Source organism: Echinococcus granulosus, assembly GCF_000524195.1.
Source record: "Echinococcus granulosus chromosome Unknown EG_S00274, whole genome shotgun sequence".
In the NCBI taxonomy this organism is placed as follows: Eukaryota; Metazoa; Platyhelminthes; class Cestoda; order Cyclophyllidea; family Taeniidae; genus Echinococcus; species Echinococcus granulosus.
Window position 1 is genome coordinate 1,135 of NW_020170654.1, and position 18,251 is coordinate 19,385.

Below are 18,251 nucleotides of genomic sequence, written 5' to 3' on the forward strand. Positions count from 1 at the left end.
GTGTCAACAAACAGGTGGTAAATATAAGGAAGTTGTCAACTGTCCGAATGACAGTGTGCAAACTATGGATTCGGAGGTAGTGGTCATGTCTATGAGTATGTTCTACTGTCATAAGCTGATTATGAGCTGACTTGAGTTCCTGACTCGAATAACCCTATGGAGAGGCCGAAGCAACAAGAATCGAGTACTTCGATATCAGCACCTTATGCACAAACGGCTCACAGCGTCTATGTAGAATGTCGCTACGTAAAGTTCCAATTCATGGAGCTGCAACATCGCCAGAACTTGCCATTCAAATGTTGGTAGCTAAAGGTATTTGGGCCTTCGAATTTGCTTTGATACGACTGCATTCGCATGACCTGACGGTGAGATCATGGCGGTGAATGCAAGTAGGAGGTAATATTAGGCGTCACAGGGGACGCAACACCGAAACTCCTGACAGCTTCCTCTGTCACTTTGCTGGTTCAGATTATGATTCTTCATCTGCAGAGCATGTAATGCTCAAATACATGCAAGCAGTAAATAAAATCCCCAAAATCACACGACTTATAGTGTCTGATGACGAACTGATTTACCAGTTTGCTCTCGCTTCTCTCCTGCTTCGCACATTTTATCTATTCCCTTCCAAAAGAAGGGAAGAAGCAATGGATGCCTCACATACTCTGGATCTTGCCAACAACAGCGGTAAGGACCTGCTTCCTCATTTCGGAAGTCTGAATAAATGTTCTGCTCTTCATTTTGTAATCCGCATGACGTGGTAGCTTAAACTCGGAGATTTTAGTCCTTCAACTTCGCTCTTATTGATAAAAGAACACCTATTGCGTGAGCGATCCTTACCCTTGGTTTCCAACACAGCAAGATCTTGCAAAATTTCACCGGTTTTGACCACTGCGGGCATGTTGACAGCTGCCGTCGTTGCAGACAACATCGGTCTTTTTCGGTACCCAGTAGCAAGAAAACGAGGCATAAAAGAAGACAAGAGGGAAGGTGGATGAGGTTGATGAGGAAAGGAGGAGGAGGAGGGGGAAGAAGCGAGGGAGCCTCTGCCATTCTCATACATGGCCTAGCAGCTGCAAAAAATGTTGAGGATCCGCGCTTGAGTGGCAATGAACGAATGGCGGATGTACCTTGTAGTCATTAATTGTTCTCCTGTTAGATTTCAAAATTAAGTCAGTTTGTTTTTTGAGTGATGTTTTGCACACTTGCGTGTGCAAGGGTCAAAGAATTACCGTTTAGCTAAAAGGTGTGCAGGAGCAACCACTGCGCCTGCAACCTGCGAATGGGGAGGAGAATGCCACCTTATCCGCGACCTCACCTTCAAAACCACTCGGATTCACCTTTACTACGAGTGGCCAATACCACCCTGCCTTCCTTTTGTACGACCACCTGATGAGAACTGGGTGGTGACGGAATAGAAACGAAAGTGAAGCAGATTTAAAGATCGCTGTGTTTGCTGGTGGGAACAAAGTGTTGCATGCTACTGTGTCTGGTTATTCAAGATTTGCGGATTATTCAATACGCAGCGCATTATTATCCTATCAGCACATATTTTTGGTGATTACTGGTGAAATTTAGTTCGTCGACTACGATAAGCAGATCTTATCAAAAGGGTATAAATAAGAGGAAATGATTACCTACTCGGAATCCTAGTGGACTTGCCACGTTTGTGAGTGATAGAATGCGCACTCGGCAGTGCAAAGGTCAAATAATTACGGCTCTTATGAAAGGCGCGAAAGAATAACTGCTGCCTCGGAAACGTGGGGATAGGTGATCAGGATGTTACCCACTATTCCGAACCACTTGAATTTACTCTCACTCCTGGAGACAGATGCCACCTTTTCTTCGCCTCGGATGAACTCATGTTGAGGAACAGCTGAATATTGAGGTAAACTTACAGATCATTGAGTCCGGACTGTTTGGTTACAAGGGAAGAAACGTTGTAAGTATATTAAACAAGTTAAAAAGTTTCCTTTGATCATTTCATTGTATAAAGCTGTGCATGCTTGCTTGCTCGCCATCCAAGGTCTTTCCTGGGATAGAGTGGGCCACTTCTGTCAATCAATCACCACTTAATATGGTGATTCGGTGTTCTATTTAGCGGTATATTTTTCGTCTCGGAGCTGAAAGTCTCCGCTGTTTGCACGTCCACTGAGCGAGATGTCTGATACCCATGCAAAAGTAAACATATTTTGCAACTTTGGTAGATTGATTTGAATTGTATAGTAGTCATATATCTGCCAAAACAAGATATGATTTGATTCAAGGAAAGGTTCTTACCTCTTCTCTGTTGCGAAGACACCCGTCCTCACTGGTAATCAGCACTGATTTGGAGAGTTTCAGGCATATTGTTCATGCAGCCTTAAAGCACTTCTCTATCATAAGGAGGAAGATACCTTGTTTCCTCATTTCATATTGGGCAATAATTTCTGGAAATTGTATGATCTACCGTGAAACCACGTGAATTAAAACTATTAATTTTGTACGAATTGGATGAGCAGATGATCAATTAACTTAGCACACATAAAAAATTTCAATGTTTTATTTCATGCATGATGAAAGCTTTGAATATAATTGAAGTGTTCTAGGAAAGAGATATTGTTTAGCAGAAATACAGGATACTTCATTTCCTGTTTCACTTTACGTTCCAAAATTCAAATTTTTCAGATTGTGCCCTGAAATCCGTATGTAGGAACCATTTATTTGGATTTAGTTGCAGCAGCCAACGTGTGGCGTTCTAAAATGAGTAAATTATCCGGAGACGTTTCCTTGCTCACGGGACAAGGTCCCGTGAACTTGGCACTTGGCTACATTTAAGTGTATTGTCACCATCCAATTGTTTAAAAAATGTGAGATTGGTTATACTTGGGAAACAAACTTATCGAAATCACTTTTACAATCCAAGTGGCCAAAATATTTTACTCTGCATACGCTACAACGTCCACCGATCGTAATAACTAACCCTCATTCCGCATCAGCACCGCTCCACAGACCTTTCAGCCGCAGTTGCTAGTCTTTGGAGCTAGAGGGTAGAAGCATTACAATCTAAATGCACAATTAGGCTCAGCACGAGAATGTAATTATGGGCACTTTACCGTTAAATAAGAGCAATACAGCATTATTATGTAGTGCTTTGATGGTTTAACGCTGTGTTTGATTACGCCGGCGATTCATTCTCCACTGGCTGTGCTACCACATGGCGGCATGGCGGTCAAATACACTCAGCAATGCTGTCGTAACCTCTTACTGCTTCGGCAAGGACTCGGGACTCTGCTGCACACCTAAGAATATTTGGATGCCTTTACGTCTTGCTTGGGTGCGGATTCGAGGTTCCCCCATGGTACTTCAGCTCAAAAACGTGGCCACTGGGATACGGTAGTAGACTCTGGGCCCACCTGCACGTCAGAGATACGTTTTTTGCCTTGACACTATGACTTTTTACTTTGGAAAAGATAATCGCATGTTAAAAATAGCCTTTTGGCAGCTATGACATCTGTGCAGTGAAATTAGTGTGCAAATCGAAGTAATTATTAAGACTTGAGTATTTTGAAGATCATATTCCAAACTACAGAAGAAGTACACATGCATGAATCACTAAACCCTTCCTGCTTTTTCAGCCACCATTTCAGTGAATTAATTATTCTCGGCGCTGTACAAAATTAGTCCCTTGAAAGAATCAAGTAATTTCAGCAAAAGTGCTCAACTTTTACCACCTGTGATTTCAAAGAAGTTTTACAGTTTGTCAGATCAATTTACCTTATGATTAACACAAATGCAAATGAAAATAAGGTTTTGGGATAAAAGGTCACATTCCAAGGGCACATTCCACATACGGAATGCATTTATGCAAAGTGTGGACAAACGGAGCAGCAACACCCTGTCTAGATATTTGTGGCTATTAAGGACTACTTTGACGCAAATTCCAACTGTTTATATAAAAACTCTAAGAGGTCAATCCACATTCCAATTTATGAGTGTTACTGCAAGTTGAGGCTAATTCCTGCTATAATTATTTTAGTATTTTAATGGAAAAATCATGAATTATGCTTAAACTAATTCATTTTGTGCAAACTAATCAGCAAATCCATTCCATTTAATTCCCCATTAAAGTTACTGCTTAACAGGTACTAAATTTCTTTTCTTTCACTATTTTTGGTTATTTTTCTACAATTTAGTTGAAGGCACATAAAATAAATGAGTCTTGCTTGAATTACTTATTTCATATTTCATTTACTCTTAAGCGGGAATTATGAGCTCAAGCAGGCTTAAGCTGTACCAAGTTAAACACGAAACTCGGCGGCATAATGCTAAATTCTATTTTGTACTATGTATTTTTACAAGCAGAACGACAAACACCGATCTTGACGAGAAAGGGGATGAAATGGGGTAAAAGGCCGATAACCCAGGAATGCAGAAAACACCTCTAATCCCACTGTGCTTCAATAATTTTCGTTTGAAGTCTTTCACCGGTACTTGCATAGGCAGCTCGAGACCTGACAGATGGCTAGAAGTGACCGTTTTTCGTGATTAGATGCTGTGCAGTTTACAGTCCTTTACTTCACATTACCAAATTTTACACAGGTACAAGCTGGATTTCGAAGAAATGTTAAGTAAGCGTTGATATTCATCTTCTACTCGATAAAAGTTTAATGCAGCTTTTTACTCTGGAAAAATGATCACAACAGTTTTCAAAAAAACTATTGTGATTTTGAGTTCCATGACTATTTCATTTTTACGTAGTTGTGCTCAGCGTACTCGAGACTTCAATGGAATAATGCCCATCAGTAAACCACACCAGTTACACACTTTTTATAAGGCACACTATATCCAAAGACAAAGTGTGGTGACAGTAGTATGGGGTAGGTGAGTATTGTGGCATTTCCGCTATTACATACCCCGTTTTGCTTGTGCCAGCATCAGCCGGAGAATTAAATTTGCAAAACCCCTTTACTGTCCTGCATATTGTGCGCCCATTAATGATAAGCCTCCTTTCGGCAAATGCATTCTGTCGCAATGAATATGTTATGAGCTGGAACCCAGAATTCATAAAACACCTAGGAAATTCGGACGATTTTTTAATTCTGCTTCTAAAAGGATCTCTACATGGGTCTTAAAATTATGCCCAACGCTAATGCAGCACCCTGAGTCTCGCCCAGGTTGGAAAGAATTCACATTAGTGTATCAGAACAACTACTACTGATGTAGAAGAGAGACGCAGAAGCTATCGGCGTGGCTAGAAGACTATGCCGTTGAATAATGTCTGCGGTGAGTAAAGTGCCTGCGTTATTATACGCAAATTTTGGCAAACTGTCAGAGTGCCATGGTAATTAGTCCAAGAAAGTGCTGTGGTGTCACTTTTTTGCAAAATGGGTATTCTAAGTATGTTTTGGTCTCTACGCCATAATAAATGGAGGTATCCAATTAATGCCATAATAGGGTATTCCTTCAAGTTTATAAGCGCTTATTATAAAGTCCAAAGGTGTCTTACGTCAAAGTTGGTCCGGAACCATTGCCTATTCTTCACAACGAAGAAATGCGTGTCATTATTACCACAGCTTTTGTGCTCAAAATACCGGAAACAACTTGTAGTAACACCCTATTTGGATGGGTAAGCAACGGATTACCGCCCACATTAAAGGGACAGTAAAATCGTGGAAAACAGTGAGCATGTGAATGGCATAAGCGGTACATGAGCTGATGACATTTATCTTCTAGCACTACTGGCTCTTACATTCTCACCATAACTTTGATATTATAGTAAAGGTTTAGTGGGAAAATATTTCACTGTCATCTCCAAACTATCCTCCATCTCATTGCTCATCCTACGCGTCCAAGGCACGGATCGCCTCATCGCAACAGGACTATACAGTACAATTTAAACGAGTCTCTTGCAGCAAATTTCCTTGAGAAAACCAAACAATTATGACCATAATCTACCCACCTAAGATGAACTGGAGGTGCAAATTAGCAAGGGATGAAGGAAAAGATGCTGATGCACCACATCCTCTGTAATCCTCAAGTCTTGCCCTCCAAGGCGCTAACAATTACCACCACTTTTTGGCATCAACACTATACGATGGCCTGCTAAACGGATAGACATCGTGGGCATGAGGTAACATGGAATGAGATGTGGCCAAGGTAGGGCTTTCTACTGCACAAAAGTGGAATTCTAAGCAGAAATTGTGTACCATTAGGAGAGGATTACAGAAGGCGGTAGTCTTTATTTCAACAAACAAGTATTCCACAAGGTATTCAACGATTTGATAATTCTTAAAGCGAAGCACAAGCCAACTAATTCAGTGTCCTTGTAAATAAGACGCTTGCATTGAGTCCCTGCCAGTGTCCTCACTTCACGTATTTAAAGGTGGAGCTACTACCGTATGAAATGGGCATCAATAAAATGAAAAAATGAATTTTGTTCTATTTAACATCTTTACAAGCTTGAATGAGAATTTGTTTTTAAACAGCGCAGAATCCAAAAAGCAATCATAACTTTATCCAGCTCCGACAGAATTCCAAAATAAAGTTTTGTTGGAAGGTACATTTACTGTTAATATTTAACAGTGCAAAACACCTTTGGTAGATTTCGCTTTTATGGAATGCAATTTTTTGGCAGAATGCGCCTGTTGGACGACAGTTGGCCTCTGCGATGGCGTCTTCGATCCCTCCACAAGAGACAAACTCCGATTCCTCCTCGGTAATACTTTGACCGTTTTTATAATCCCTACATTATCATTATGCACACATGTCCGCCTCTTACCTTCTTTCGGATTGCGGGATCCAAAACCCTGACTAGAAGGAAGGCACAATAAAGGAACTACATAGGTGGTGAAATGCCCTCCAAACCAATTTAGTCATTATAAAGTCGAAGATAGCTTGCCTGGATGTGATTATTGTAGCTATGGGAGATCGTCATTCTATTTGTTTAATCGCACATTTGATTTGCTTGGATTGCTTACATTGTACCAAGATGCGCGATCTTTGTTGGTGAACAGTAAATGTACCAACATGCAAAATCACAAACATTTAATTACTTGACTCATTCGATGGCCGTGTGAATATAAAAAGCACACCTTTTAACACATACAGGCTTCCAAGCATTGCGTTTAAAGGTAATGAGATGCTTGTTAAGCCACGCAATTGTGGTTCTGCTTTCATGCTTTTGTGCACTGGGGATCGGGCAAACGGAGGCGCCTATAGTATTTGACCTTTCGTTTCGGGGTCCGACAATAAGTGAGTTCCCTGGATTCCAAAGTAACTAATCAAAGACAAGTCTCCTGCTAAAAAGAGTCCGAAAATAGCGAAGAACAATGAAATGTCTTTGCAAAATGTTACTGGTTAATGCATCATACCACCAAAGGTCAATCTCTATTTCAACATGAAGTTTTGACATTTTAGGCACTTGCCCAGGAAATGCGGCAGACTACTATTTAGATAAATCGGAAATCACTACTTACCTAATCAGACAAGCTTTTCACCTGATGGCGTTAAAGTCAATTTTCAAGAATGAATTTTGGCGTGGGAATAGCACAGAAGCTTACTGGTTTGTGCAATGCTACGACGACAAATTGCCAGTTGCCTGCACTGTTGAGGCGAGAAATTTGGGCTTTCTTTTTAGACGGACGGAGGCCTTCCAGTTCCCGTGAGTTATCTTATTATTATCATCATTTACATCTTTCAAATTCACATGTCTTTAGGCTTTCCTTTTCATTCTCATTTTTTTAATCAGCAAACCATACAATCGTGGATACTTCATCGCGCTATTAGAATTCCGCGTAGTCACCCAATACGAAGAGAGTGGAATTGTTCAGATAGTGGATGTTTCCAAGTTTCATTACGCTTTGCATGCGATGAGTCCCCACTTGCGCTACAACAGCAGGCAGCTTTGCGCGAACCTTCTAGACGGATTGAAAAAGGCGATGCTAAAGGTCAGGTGTCGGTTACCTACAAGAAGCACCAACATCTCATAACTTCCTAACAATTCGGGTGACCATTAAATTGCATTAATTAAAAGTGGAACTCCGCATACTTCTCCTTCAAGTATTTTAGCGTTCCTATCCTCTCTATACATGACGTCGTATTATTTGGAATGAAAGATCATTTGAGTGTGGTGGCAGGACCAATCAAACTTGGAATTCTAACACATCTGTGACACAAAATGCCGAGTAAAAGTGGATTCCTAAAATACACGCTAGCCTAGCGAATGCCAATCCAAATTGAGGTATATACCCTGCATTTGAGGGAAAGGATAGTTAAATAAGGCAAATAAAATAGAAACTTCTATGTCCATAGATGATTTGACTAAAATAAGGAAACCGAAAGACGCGAAAGGATTTGGCGAGCAAAATAATACAGCTTTGTTTTCTACAATTTTAAAATAATTAAGGTTTTAATGTTCTTAAAATGAAGGAATAGGAAGCTGTAAACTGTACTTGTTAGCGACATTACGGTCGAATCTAAATCAAATTGAACATGAAAACAGTAGTTTTCCAGGGAAGCATTTACTTACCTACTACATTTACTACAAATGTACTAATTGTTTAGAATTTGGAAAAAGTGTGTTTGTGTGAGGTTAACTTTAATCTGTGGGAACCTAAGTGCCCGGGTAGTTCAAACACAGTTGTACAAACTGCCAAATCGCTGCATTGCATTTAAAGAAGTCGGTGGAAATTGCAAAACGGAACATCGATGCCTAAGGTTAGGGAATAGGTAAGGATTCCATCTGCCATTCGATTTAAACCTACAAAGAATTTTAGCTTTTTGAAAAACACATGTTCTTTTTAAATGGGAATAAACCTGATAAAAATTCATTTCTCTTAAACTGTCTTTTTCTCACAAATTATTCATTCTGGTAGCATATTACATTACACATTACCATCAGTGAGATTTCAAATTATTTAACAGTTAAGGAGCAAATGATGGAATTCTAACATGCAAATTGAAACGACATGTCGACAAATGAATCACTTGTTTGCATTCGAACGTACATTTAAAGAAGGATTTTATCCACAACTCTTTCACGTCGGATATCTCTACGCTAAGAGCTCGGGTGATACAATCCGCAGTCAGAAATATGTCTGCATGACTCCATTTAGAGGGCCCAGATGCCTTTTTGAACAAATAATAAGACTTCTTCGTTATAGTTGTGGGTCTATTTAAAAAGACAGGTGGTAGTCTATACATCTAACACTGCCTAAATCACAATGACCTGCATGCAGTTCAAAAAGCCCAACTTGAACATATATTTGCTTACAAATAATATCCCTGTGTAATTGTCCACGAAAGGTAAGTGAAAGCATTTAGCTGGAGGGAACCAAAGCATGGTCAACCAAAAATAATTTACTTATGTCTTAAAAATAATTTCTATTTTTAAAGAAAACCCAACCGCTCAATAAACCATGTTTGACTGTTGTTCCTCTGCCATTAGTTTGGAGTTGTTTTTAAGTACCAAAGGAATAAATGTGTCCCTCGCCTTATTAACTAAGCAATAGTAAATTAAAAAAATTGCTTTTCATAGGATACTTAAAGACTGTATGTAACAATAATTTTTTAATGGGTTATTATTTTAGCAAAAACACAGTGAGCTAAAGTAAGTCTTATTAAGAAGTAACAAAGAATATCAGCCGAAAGCGTTATCTTTCTTATTAACCGAAACAGGTTTTCGCCAAATATCTGTGAATTAAGAGACATGAAGAATGAGTGGAACCAGTCGTCAGGAAGCGAGCATGGTAAATGAAGGAAACCACCCAGGCATGGCATAAATGAAATGCTCTGTTGGCACCTTCCACGTTGGATGATCCTCTCAGCATTCGGTGCAGTAAAGGCGTGCACCGGAAGACGCCGTACTTTGAGATTTTGTGGACAAATAAGGCAGGAGAAAAGGTGAATGAGGACAGTTTGAAGAAAATTTGGGGTAAAACAGACAAAAAATTGAAGATAGAAAGAGAACAGACAAGGAGCGGGGAAGTATATTTAGCACAAATACACGGATAACATAACTGGGCAATTGGAATAGAAGTACCAGAGGAAGGAGAATGATGGAAGCAAAGGAGAAATTAAGTAGTTTGTAAGGAAGGAAACGTAGATCAGTGGGATTACAAGAATAAGAAGATGAGGACCTTATAGTACAAAAAATGCTAACGACGGGGCTGCGACTTTGAGGAAGGAGAAGAAGGAGCAAATGGTGGATGGGAATGGAATATGATGTGGAATAGTATGCGGAAATTGAATTATTGGACGTGGAGAGAAACAGAATCAGTAGCAGGGAAGGAAATTCTTTGAAAATTGAATGAAAATTATGAAGCAGATAGTAAAGATGAAGTAGGGTGGCAAGTGAGGAAAAAGCGGAGTGAATAAATAGCGACTTTGGTACGGAAGGGCCATAAGTAATGGCGGAAGTAGAGGCAGAATCCGTGAAAGTAGAAAGCAGATAAAATTAAACAGGCGAAGTGATAACGGCTTTAAGCAATGAAGTGACAGAATAGAGGAACAAATTCAAATAAGGGCGAAATGGCATGGTTGATGTACTAAGAAATGAGGATCAATGGTGCTTTAACTGGTACACTTTCCTCTAGACAAATTATTCAAATATAAATGGATACCTCATTTTACGTGCGGACGAAAATCTGCTTGGTAGATGTTGGATCTGCTTTGCCACTAACTCTGAACGTAGTAAGCTCAAATGTAAATTTCCTTGCCAAGCCCAACGTTACTACCTTGTGGTTTTAATTAGTCTTTCGTGGAACCAGAAAACTTCTATTCTGCATTAATGTGCATTCATCATCACAAGGTGATTAAAAATATTCTGCTTTCCATCGCTATTTTCAGGAGACAGCTTTTGGCCTTATATTCCCCACTAACCAAACATCTCCAAACAAAAGTTTATTTGCAACACCTCTCATCGTTTCCCCAACATTAAAACTATGACTTTATGTGGCTTACGCACATGCATTTGGGTGTATTTACACAGGCATATTATGTGTGAAAGCCAAAATATCAATTTTCCTTTTGGACATTCGCATAATTTCTCCGTACCAAGGGAATCCACCCAGTCACATTTTTTGCCTAAAAAGGATTTTTCGCATTATACAAATGATATTTTTATCTATGAACATCAATCAGGGTACAAATCCCACTATTTTATTTCCTTATTTTGAGGGTTATTCAGTAGAATGAAAGAAGCTTTAGAGGCTCTCTCAAAGACGAAATTAGAAACAATACTCGAGCAGAATGCATACATGTATACATGTATCTGGTACGCCGAAGCTTAAGGCTACTGGCCTGGTCCGGAGGATAGCCTACCCGACGAGGTTACAACGGCGAAGGCCCAAAGCACGCATTTGCCAAGACTGCGAGTTAAACAACCACCCCATTGCATGTGCATACATCACTAAGTGATTCACTGCCCTAGATATTAAAAAAATTACATTGCTTTCTAATGCCATTTCGTTTATTTACAGACGTTTCTTCTAGTTTTTATCAATCGAATGTTCAGTTTCTAGGGTTGGTGACCTTTGCCGCGATTTCAACATGAGCGATTTAATGCCTTTTGCTGGTTGGTTTTTTGTGAGACTTGTGTATTTGCTCAACTTATTGGCTTCAATATCACACTTTTTCATATTTTTGCTACTTGATGGCGTTCTAGCCTACTGCTTACTAATATAATCCCTCTGAAAAGGTAAGAGGATATACCAGTTTTTTTGTTAATGTTTTTGAAGCCCGTCATGACTCTGATCATGTAAATGCAGAATGCAAGCTTCTCATGCCCTAATTCCAATCCGGCCCCATAATCTCTATCTAGGCGGAGTAGGCACTTTGCTCAAAGTTACCCTTTTAACTTTGAGTTGATTGGAGAGTTAAAAGGATTACCTAATGCTTATTTACCTTCTTAATCTTTTTCGTGAATTTTTATATCTACTGACACAAAGTACATGCATCCATACACCAGCAGTGAATAAAATGGCGAATAACCTAGGAAAATAATACTCTTTACGACCTCTCCAAATTGTACTGCGAGTTACTGAAATGCACAAATGAGTGAGTTTACAAACTCTAAAGCTAAAAATATGCAAATTCAATACTTCCGTACACATATGTATATATCCATTTAACTTGAAGCATAGTACTTACACCAAGGGGAAACTATGGGATGGTTATTTCCATGTCTATGTTGTCATTTTTAGGTTCGGGCAAATGGATTCAGTATCAATAACTTTGATTCCTATTTCGAAAAAAACAACATGGAATTACTAACTTTTTCCAAATATCCAGTTTTCTTTACCTGCAGACCACTTACTACCAATTTAAATTGCTATGGTTAAAAACGGAAATGTAAAACTACTATCAGAACAATCCTGGGCAATGTTACTGGGTTTATCTCAATGCTAAGTAAAGTGGAGTGTTTAACAATGCTATGCACAGTGATAATGTATAAACCTTAGATTTGCGAGAGAAACGTAAGACATGTTACACCAAAGACTACACAAGCATTCTATGTCACATTATCTTTCCTTTTCCTCTTGTTAGAGAGGACAATTTTTGGCTAGCGATGTGCATATTTCATAAATTGCCATGAAGAGGGGATCAGGTTTTGGCAGTGCTTTTAGATTACATACCTTTATTTACCTGAGTTACAGTAGCCCTCGCAACTCAGAAGTAGAATGACCCTTACCTACTTTATTTAATGTTGACAGAGTTTACAGACACAAATAGTTGTGCCACGCTTCATCGCCACTCTTTTACGGCCATTATAGAAATTTGCCATTTGAGAACCATCCTATTCGCACGTACCTTGTAGTACTTTGTAAAAAATATAGTTTTTCATTTTGGGCACTCCTTTCCAGCATGAAGACGTTTTACGAGGTAAGATGAATGATGTCAAGTGGGAAATACTAGTTGCCTCTCCAAAAGCCATCACTACAAGTCCTATTTAAATTTGCTGCCACCCTATAGAGCACATGTATGCAACCATATCGTATCAAGTGGCTGCGTGCCCCCATAGTGTTCGTGCCTTTCGACTTGATGAGTTTATCAAGACTTAATAACAAAATGGGTGCGAATAATTTACACAACGTGTTTTAGTAAGGAGTGAGAATGGTGACATAAACGGACCTGTCATGTTAGCGTTCCTTTTATTTCCCAGTACACCTTCTTTTCTTTAACAAAATCCATCTACAGTAAGGTAAGTCGGATTGAGGTGCACCCACACAGAGTAGCACGGCTGTTCAGTTTTAAGGAAGACGTGAAGCTTGAGAAGGAAATGGTAAGAGTCAGCTTCGGTGGGATCTACCTGGATCGTATACACGCCATGGGTGTGACAGTGAAGAGGGGTCTCAACAACACGAACGACCAGGCCTTCCGGAAGGAGGCAGAGGTGATGCACAAACTCTCACATTAGCGTATCGTGCGCTGTCTTGGCTTCTGCTTTGACACGGCTGACGGGAGAGTACTTACGTCATGGAGTTCATTGCCAGTGGTGGCCTTCGAGACTACCCACAGACTCATGAGGGACGTTGCCCCTTCTACATCCAACTCATTAACACTATCAATCAGGTTTGTGGTCAAAATTGCTTTATCATTCTCTCTCACCCGCCTTCTGGGACAAAATAGACCACCCCTCTCAAGCAGTGAGTGGTTAGAAATCTCAAAAAATCCGTCGCTGAATCTGAAAAAGCCAAGTGCACAAATTTATGGAATGAGATTTAACGAGTAATATCTGAGAATATATCAGTTTAAGTAGCACACAAATCATACCCTCAATTTATTCACCCCTTTTTATTAAAGATGGAGTCAAGATATTGTTCATTATCTAATACTGATAAACTTTAAACAAATTATAAGTCCCTCCGACACTTTTGCAGTTTAAACACCTGACAAGGTGAGGAGATCCACATCACACAGTCATTCATGCGGATCCGTGTTTATGGGATACTCTTGAGCAGCACGTATTAGTGGGTACCCATTGATTGTTAATGGGATGATAAACACATGCAAACTTGATGGAGCACTTTTTCTCGTGCGCTCGCTCATCACGATGTTGGGAGAATAAATTCCATCCTGACACTGCAGTGGGGAGTACTCTGGCTGTGCCTTCACCTCCTTACACCTTCCACGCTTTCCGATTGTGGTGATGGGGATGTTGGCGTCAGCAATTCTTGCCCAGTTCAGCAGTGTGATTGAAGCCTGGAGACTGTAGAATTTTGCCCTGATTGCATGCACGCGCTTGTAGGGCATCCCGAAGTGGGCTACTCCTCGCTAAGATGCAACTCGGTAGTTGCAATTTCGTCTCAGCGTACAAGTTTCACTGGCTTTTGGTAAATCGCGAGCACATCTACGCATTCCAGTGAGTGATCTTCCAATGTGCTCCAAATTTGGGTAAATACTGGAGCAAGGGTTTCAAATGATGTACTTAATGTAGATTATTCTCATGTACACACACACACACACCTACAAAGCCAAGCAGATACGCATGTGGTTAACGAAAAAAAGGGAGTTTTCTCGAAAGAAATTTAAAGAAGTCATACACTCTGACATAATCAAGTCTGTGGATTTACATCAACAATTGGAAACATTAATCGCGATAAAAATTGAGATGTAATGAAATTGAGCCCGACTTCATGGCATGCCCCTCCGTGCTGATGAAATGCCATTTATTCATCCACCCGAAAAGCCGTAAATGCATCAACTGCAACTATCATGATATTTTCGCAACAAGCTGTTTAAAATTAATGCTCCTTGATATTCCGCGGCAAAAATATGGCACGGAAGTAAACATGAAACAATGACGCAAATAAAGTTGAGATGGGATGAAGACGTGGCGAAAAGGCTTCAACACAGCGCCGATCATTGCACGATGCATGAATGGTTTGTGGTGGTAGGGAAATCAAGACCTTTTCCAATGGAAAGTAGTATAGCTGTTCAGAAGTTAGTGAAAAATGCATTTGTGACTATCTCTCTCTCATTCTCACTCTCTTGTACTGTATTGGAAAGTTTACTAAAAAAAATCGCTTTCATAACACAGGAGTACATTTTGAAATATACCCTTATAACATGAAAGCGTATGAGCTGCTTGAATTCTCCGTCAGATCACCTAGGTGACACGGGACTTTTTACGGCAATTTTCTGAGACATGTCCGCCTTATGCACGAGTAGATTAATTCTAGTCGCAACCCCAGTCTCAGTAGTAAAACAAGTTCCATTTCTTGACTCAGAATTGCATTTGATCGGGATGTGCATTGGATATACGCAATCAAGCGTGTGAGTTTCCCAAAATGCAAGATAATTGTTATGGCTCACTTTAGCAAAGATAAAGCATTCATCTGAAAACATTTCTAAACCAAGCCAAAGGACTGGGAAGAACTTAAAGTTGGCTTCAACTGCATAAAATTATACTCATTCTGAATCCAATAAGATGAGAGGGTTTGGAGGAAGGATAAGTCGCATGTAAACTAAAGTAGGAATTCGCAATTCACTTGTTTCTACCAGAGTATCAGATAAAATAGAATAGATGAAAGCATTGCACAGTGAAAAGGTGGTGCTCTAAATTAAATAAGATCTAAGTAAAAATGCACAGGACCATCACGTCCTGAAACTTTAAATTGCCGATCATATTTTCAAATTGACAAATCTGCAGATTAGCGTCGAGGACAATCAAGGTCACGGATATCACATATAAGAGTACGCAGTTTCCTGGTAGCAATAATTCCACATCCAGTGCGTTATTTGTTCAGGAAGGGAAATGAACTGACTAATCCTAATTTAGCCCTAAACTAAAGCCCTGTTAAGTATACGTCTACTTCGCTGTTATATGATACTAGTGCAAACTTCAAAACTTCGCTTTGAATTGACCTTTGGGGCACCTGTCGCGGAGGTGGAAAATAATGTGCTATTCGTCAGCTACATAAAAAGTCAGTTGAAGGAAGAGTTAAGGCTTCACGCCATCAAGCGTGGTAAGATAAACGTCAAAACTCCTTCTAGTAGTTTCACCAGGATCATTGGTACAAACAACTCTCCAGAACCTACACGAGCAACTGGGCCACGTGGATAAGATGGTGGACAGCTGGGGCAAAGGATACCAGTGGCCTTCGTTCACCCCAGATGTACTTGATTTCCACCGAGCCTGCGTCACTTGCAGCAACCTCACTAGGTTCCACCCAACAGCGATCGCACAACCTCAAATTATGCTCACAGGGTCCCTGGGGTAAAAGGTAGGTATTGTTGTCACGCCTCCCCTAACGCCCATCAAGAGAGGAAACCGGTATATTTTGATTACGGTGGACTACTTCATGGAAGAAGCTGAGGTAGAGTTGATGAAGACATAAGATGCTAAAACAGTTGGTTCGGTTTTCTTCAATCGACTGCTTAGTCAACACGATCAAGGCGCTAATTTCGAAAGATGACTCCTTGTTGAACCATGCAAGACCTTCGGAGTTTTCAAGACGCATACCGACACCTGAGCATCCGCAAGGTGATGGACAGGTGGGAAGAACGAATCGCACTCTGATTTGACTACTGAAGGATTTCACTAGGGATGCACAACCCGAAGGCTGGGAGCTGAGTCATGGACGGTGCCTTCATGCGTACAGGACAGTTCATACAACAACCAGCTTTTTACCGTTCAGGCGACTCACATGTCGTAAGATGAGAGCACCAACCGATGGCTTCTTACCACACATGGAAGTGGCAATCTACAATGTTCCAGAGGACGTATTATAGCTGAAAGAAGGGATATGACAAACTTTCAGTATCACATGGAAAACTTCCGCCTGTCACACATCAGGAAGAAGAGATAGTACGACAGGCACGGCTGTACAGGCCGATTACACCCCGTAGGAAACACCTACAAGTTCCATCGGGAATTGCGATGAAAGAATTAACTGCAGGAATGAATTCTTTAGTGACTGCCTAATTTTGCAATTATGGCTTTACCAAAGTGCTCTAAGTGATCTGCTTCGTCAAATCCATTTCATGCGTATTGCTGTTCTGTGGTCTTTAAATGTCCTCTTCCTTTCGTAATGCAAAAAAACTAGTGCAACTGCATAAAATGAAATTATAAACTACTTCCCGATTGAGTGCATGAGGCATATATAAAGTGGAGTGCATTACCAAAATATATTAAACCATTTAACCAGTTAATGTAATATTTAGCTAACAAAGTCCTACAGCAAGTTACGCCTTAGTCTGTGCCGACTCAATTTCCCGCATGGATGAGGTGAGATTCGTCTGGGCTCACCATCGTCCAGGCAGTGATGTTGATGCCCAAAATTGCCCACCCTAGCATTGCAGCCAATGAGGTGAGGGATGGTGGTCACGACATCCCGTTACAATGGGATGAGGCGTTGAATTGTAGCGCTGATACTTTCACGTAGCCTCAGCGTCCACACGCTCTTCGAAGGCAAAATCGCATTTACGATGCCGGTTGAAAAAATATGACCTAGAATTACTAAATCATGGTGTAGAAAATGGGATCCTGCAGCCTTTGCGAATGCATTTTAGTCACAATTAATTATGCTATCCGATGCTTATTTATAAAGCAATAATTACAACATTACATTAGCGATGCAAAACAACTAGTATCGGCGATTCGAGGTGTAGAGTATCACATTGTGAATCAAACGCTGCATACAGTCACATCGTGACACAAATTCAGGTAATTCTTTGCCTAAAATTGAGAATTTAAGAAAACGCTTTTGGATATCGATGGGCTGACTATTCGCGATGATTGCGTAAGCCGTCCTTGCTAAAGGTTCATTTACCCCTGAAACAATCGCAGTTTCATTCCTCTTCCAAAAAACCTCATTCACTGCATACGGAATTGACGTTAGCAAGACGCTGAAAATGTTCAATTATATCCAGAAACATGATTGGCAAATATATGGTCTACCACCTACTTTGATGTTGATCTTCGAATTAGCAGGCACTGAGGCAAATGAAATTCATCTGCTGCCCACCGTCCTCTTACCCATACCATTGATGGTAGTGAAGTGGCCTCCCACATGACCCCGCTGAGACATAAAGTAAAACCAACAGTTGGATTAAAAAACAAATCGCTATTGCACCATATTCTAAGGGATGAAGTAGCAATTTGACTGTTATCGGGGAAAGCAACAAAGGAGTCAAAAAATTGGTCTTCATAATAAGGATAATTTAAATTCTAGGGTGAGAAAAGGAGATGTGAGATGACAATGATGGAGGGAGATAAACTGAGCTAGAAATCCGGGAATGGGGAAGGTGTGTGCAGCTTAGGGGGTGTGAAG

At 40.3% G+C, this 18,251-nt stretch overlaps 3 protein-coding genes across 3 annotated transcripts; all 3 read left to right on the top strand. All coding sequences in view use genetic code 11, as the record gives it.

The window, feature by feature from the left end:
• Positions 1–236: 236 nt before the first annotated feature.
• Positions 237–2,689, top strand: EGR_10805 (hypothetical protein; the record flags this gene model as incomplete). Its single annotated transcript, XM_024500054.1, has 3 exons — positions 237–312; positions 469–684; positions 2,586–2,689. 3 exons carry the CDS (start codon positions 237–239, stop codon positions 2,687–2,689), a joined length of 396 nt encoding a protein of 131 aa, XP_024345526.1.
• A 1,080-nt stretch (positions 2,690–3,769) lies between these two features.
• On the top strand, positions 3,770–8,852 carry EGR_10806 (hypothetical protein; the record flags this gene model as incomplete). The annotated part of the gene is made up of 7 exons (XM_024500055.1): positions 3,770–3,973; positions 4,579–4,602; positions 4,643–4,781; positions 7,695–7,925; positions 8,407–8,563; positions 8,655–8,694; positions 8,754–8,852. 7 exons carry the CDS (start codon positions 3,770–3,772, stop codon positions 8,850–8,852), a joined length of 894 nt encoding a protein of 297 aa, XP_024345527.1.
• A 4,165-nt stretch (positions 8,853–13,017) lies between these two features.
• Positions 13,018–14,593, top strand: EGR_10807 (hypothetical protein; the record flags this gene model as incomplete). The annotated part of the gene is made up of 3 exons (XM_024500056.1): positions 13,018–13,076; positions 13,120–13,177; positions 14,414–14,593. 3 exons carry the CDS (start codon positions 13,018–13,020, stop codon positions 14,591–14,593), a joined length of 297 nt encoding a protein of 98 aa, XP_024345528.1.
• Between the last annotated feature and the right edge of the window lie 3,658 nt (positions 14,594–18,251).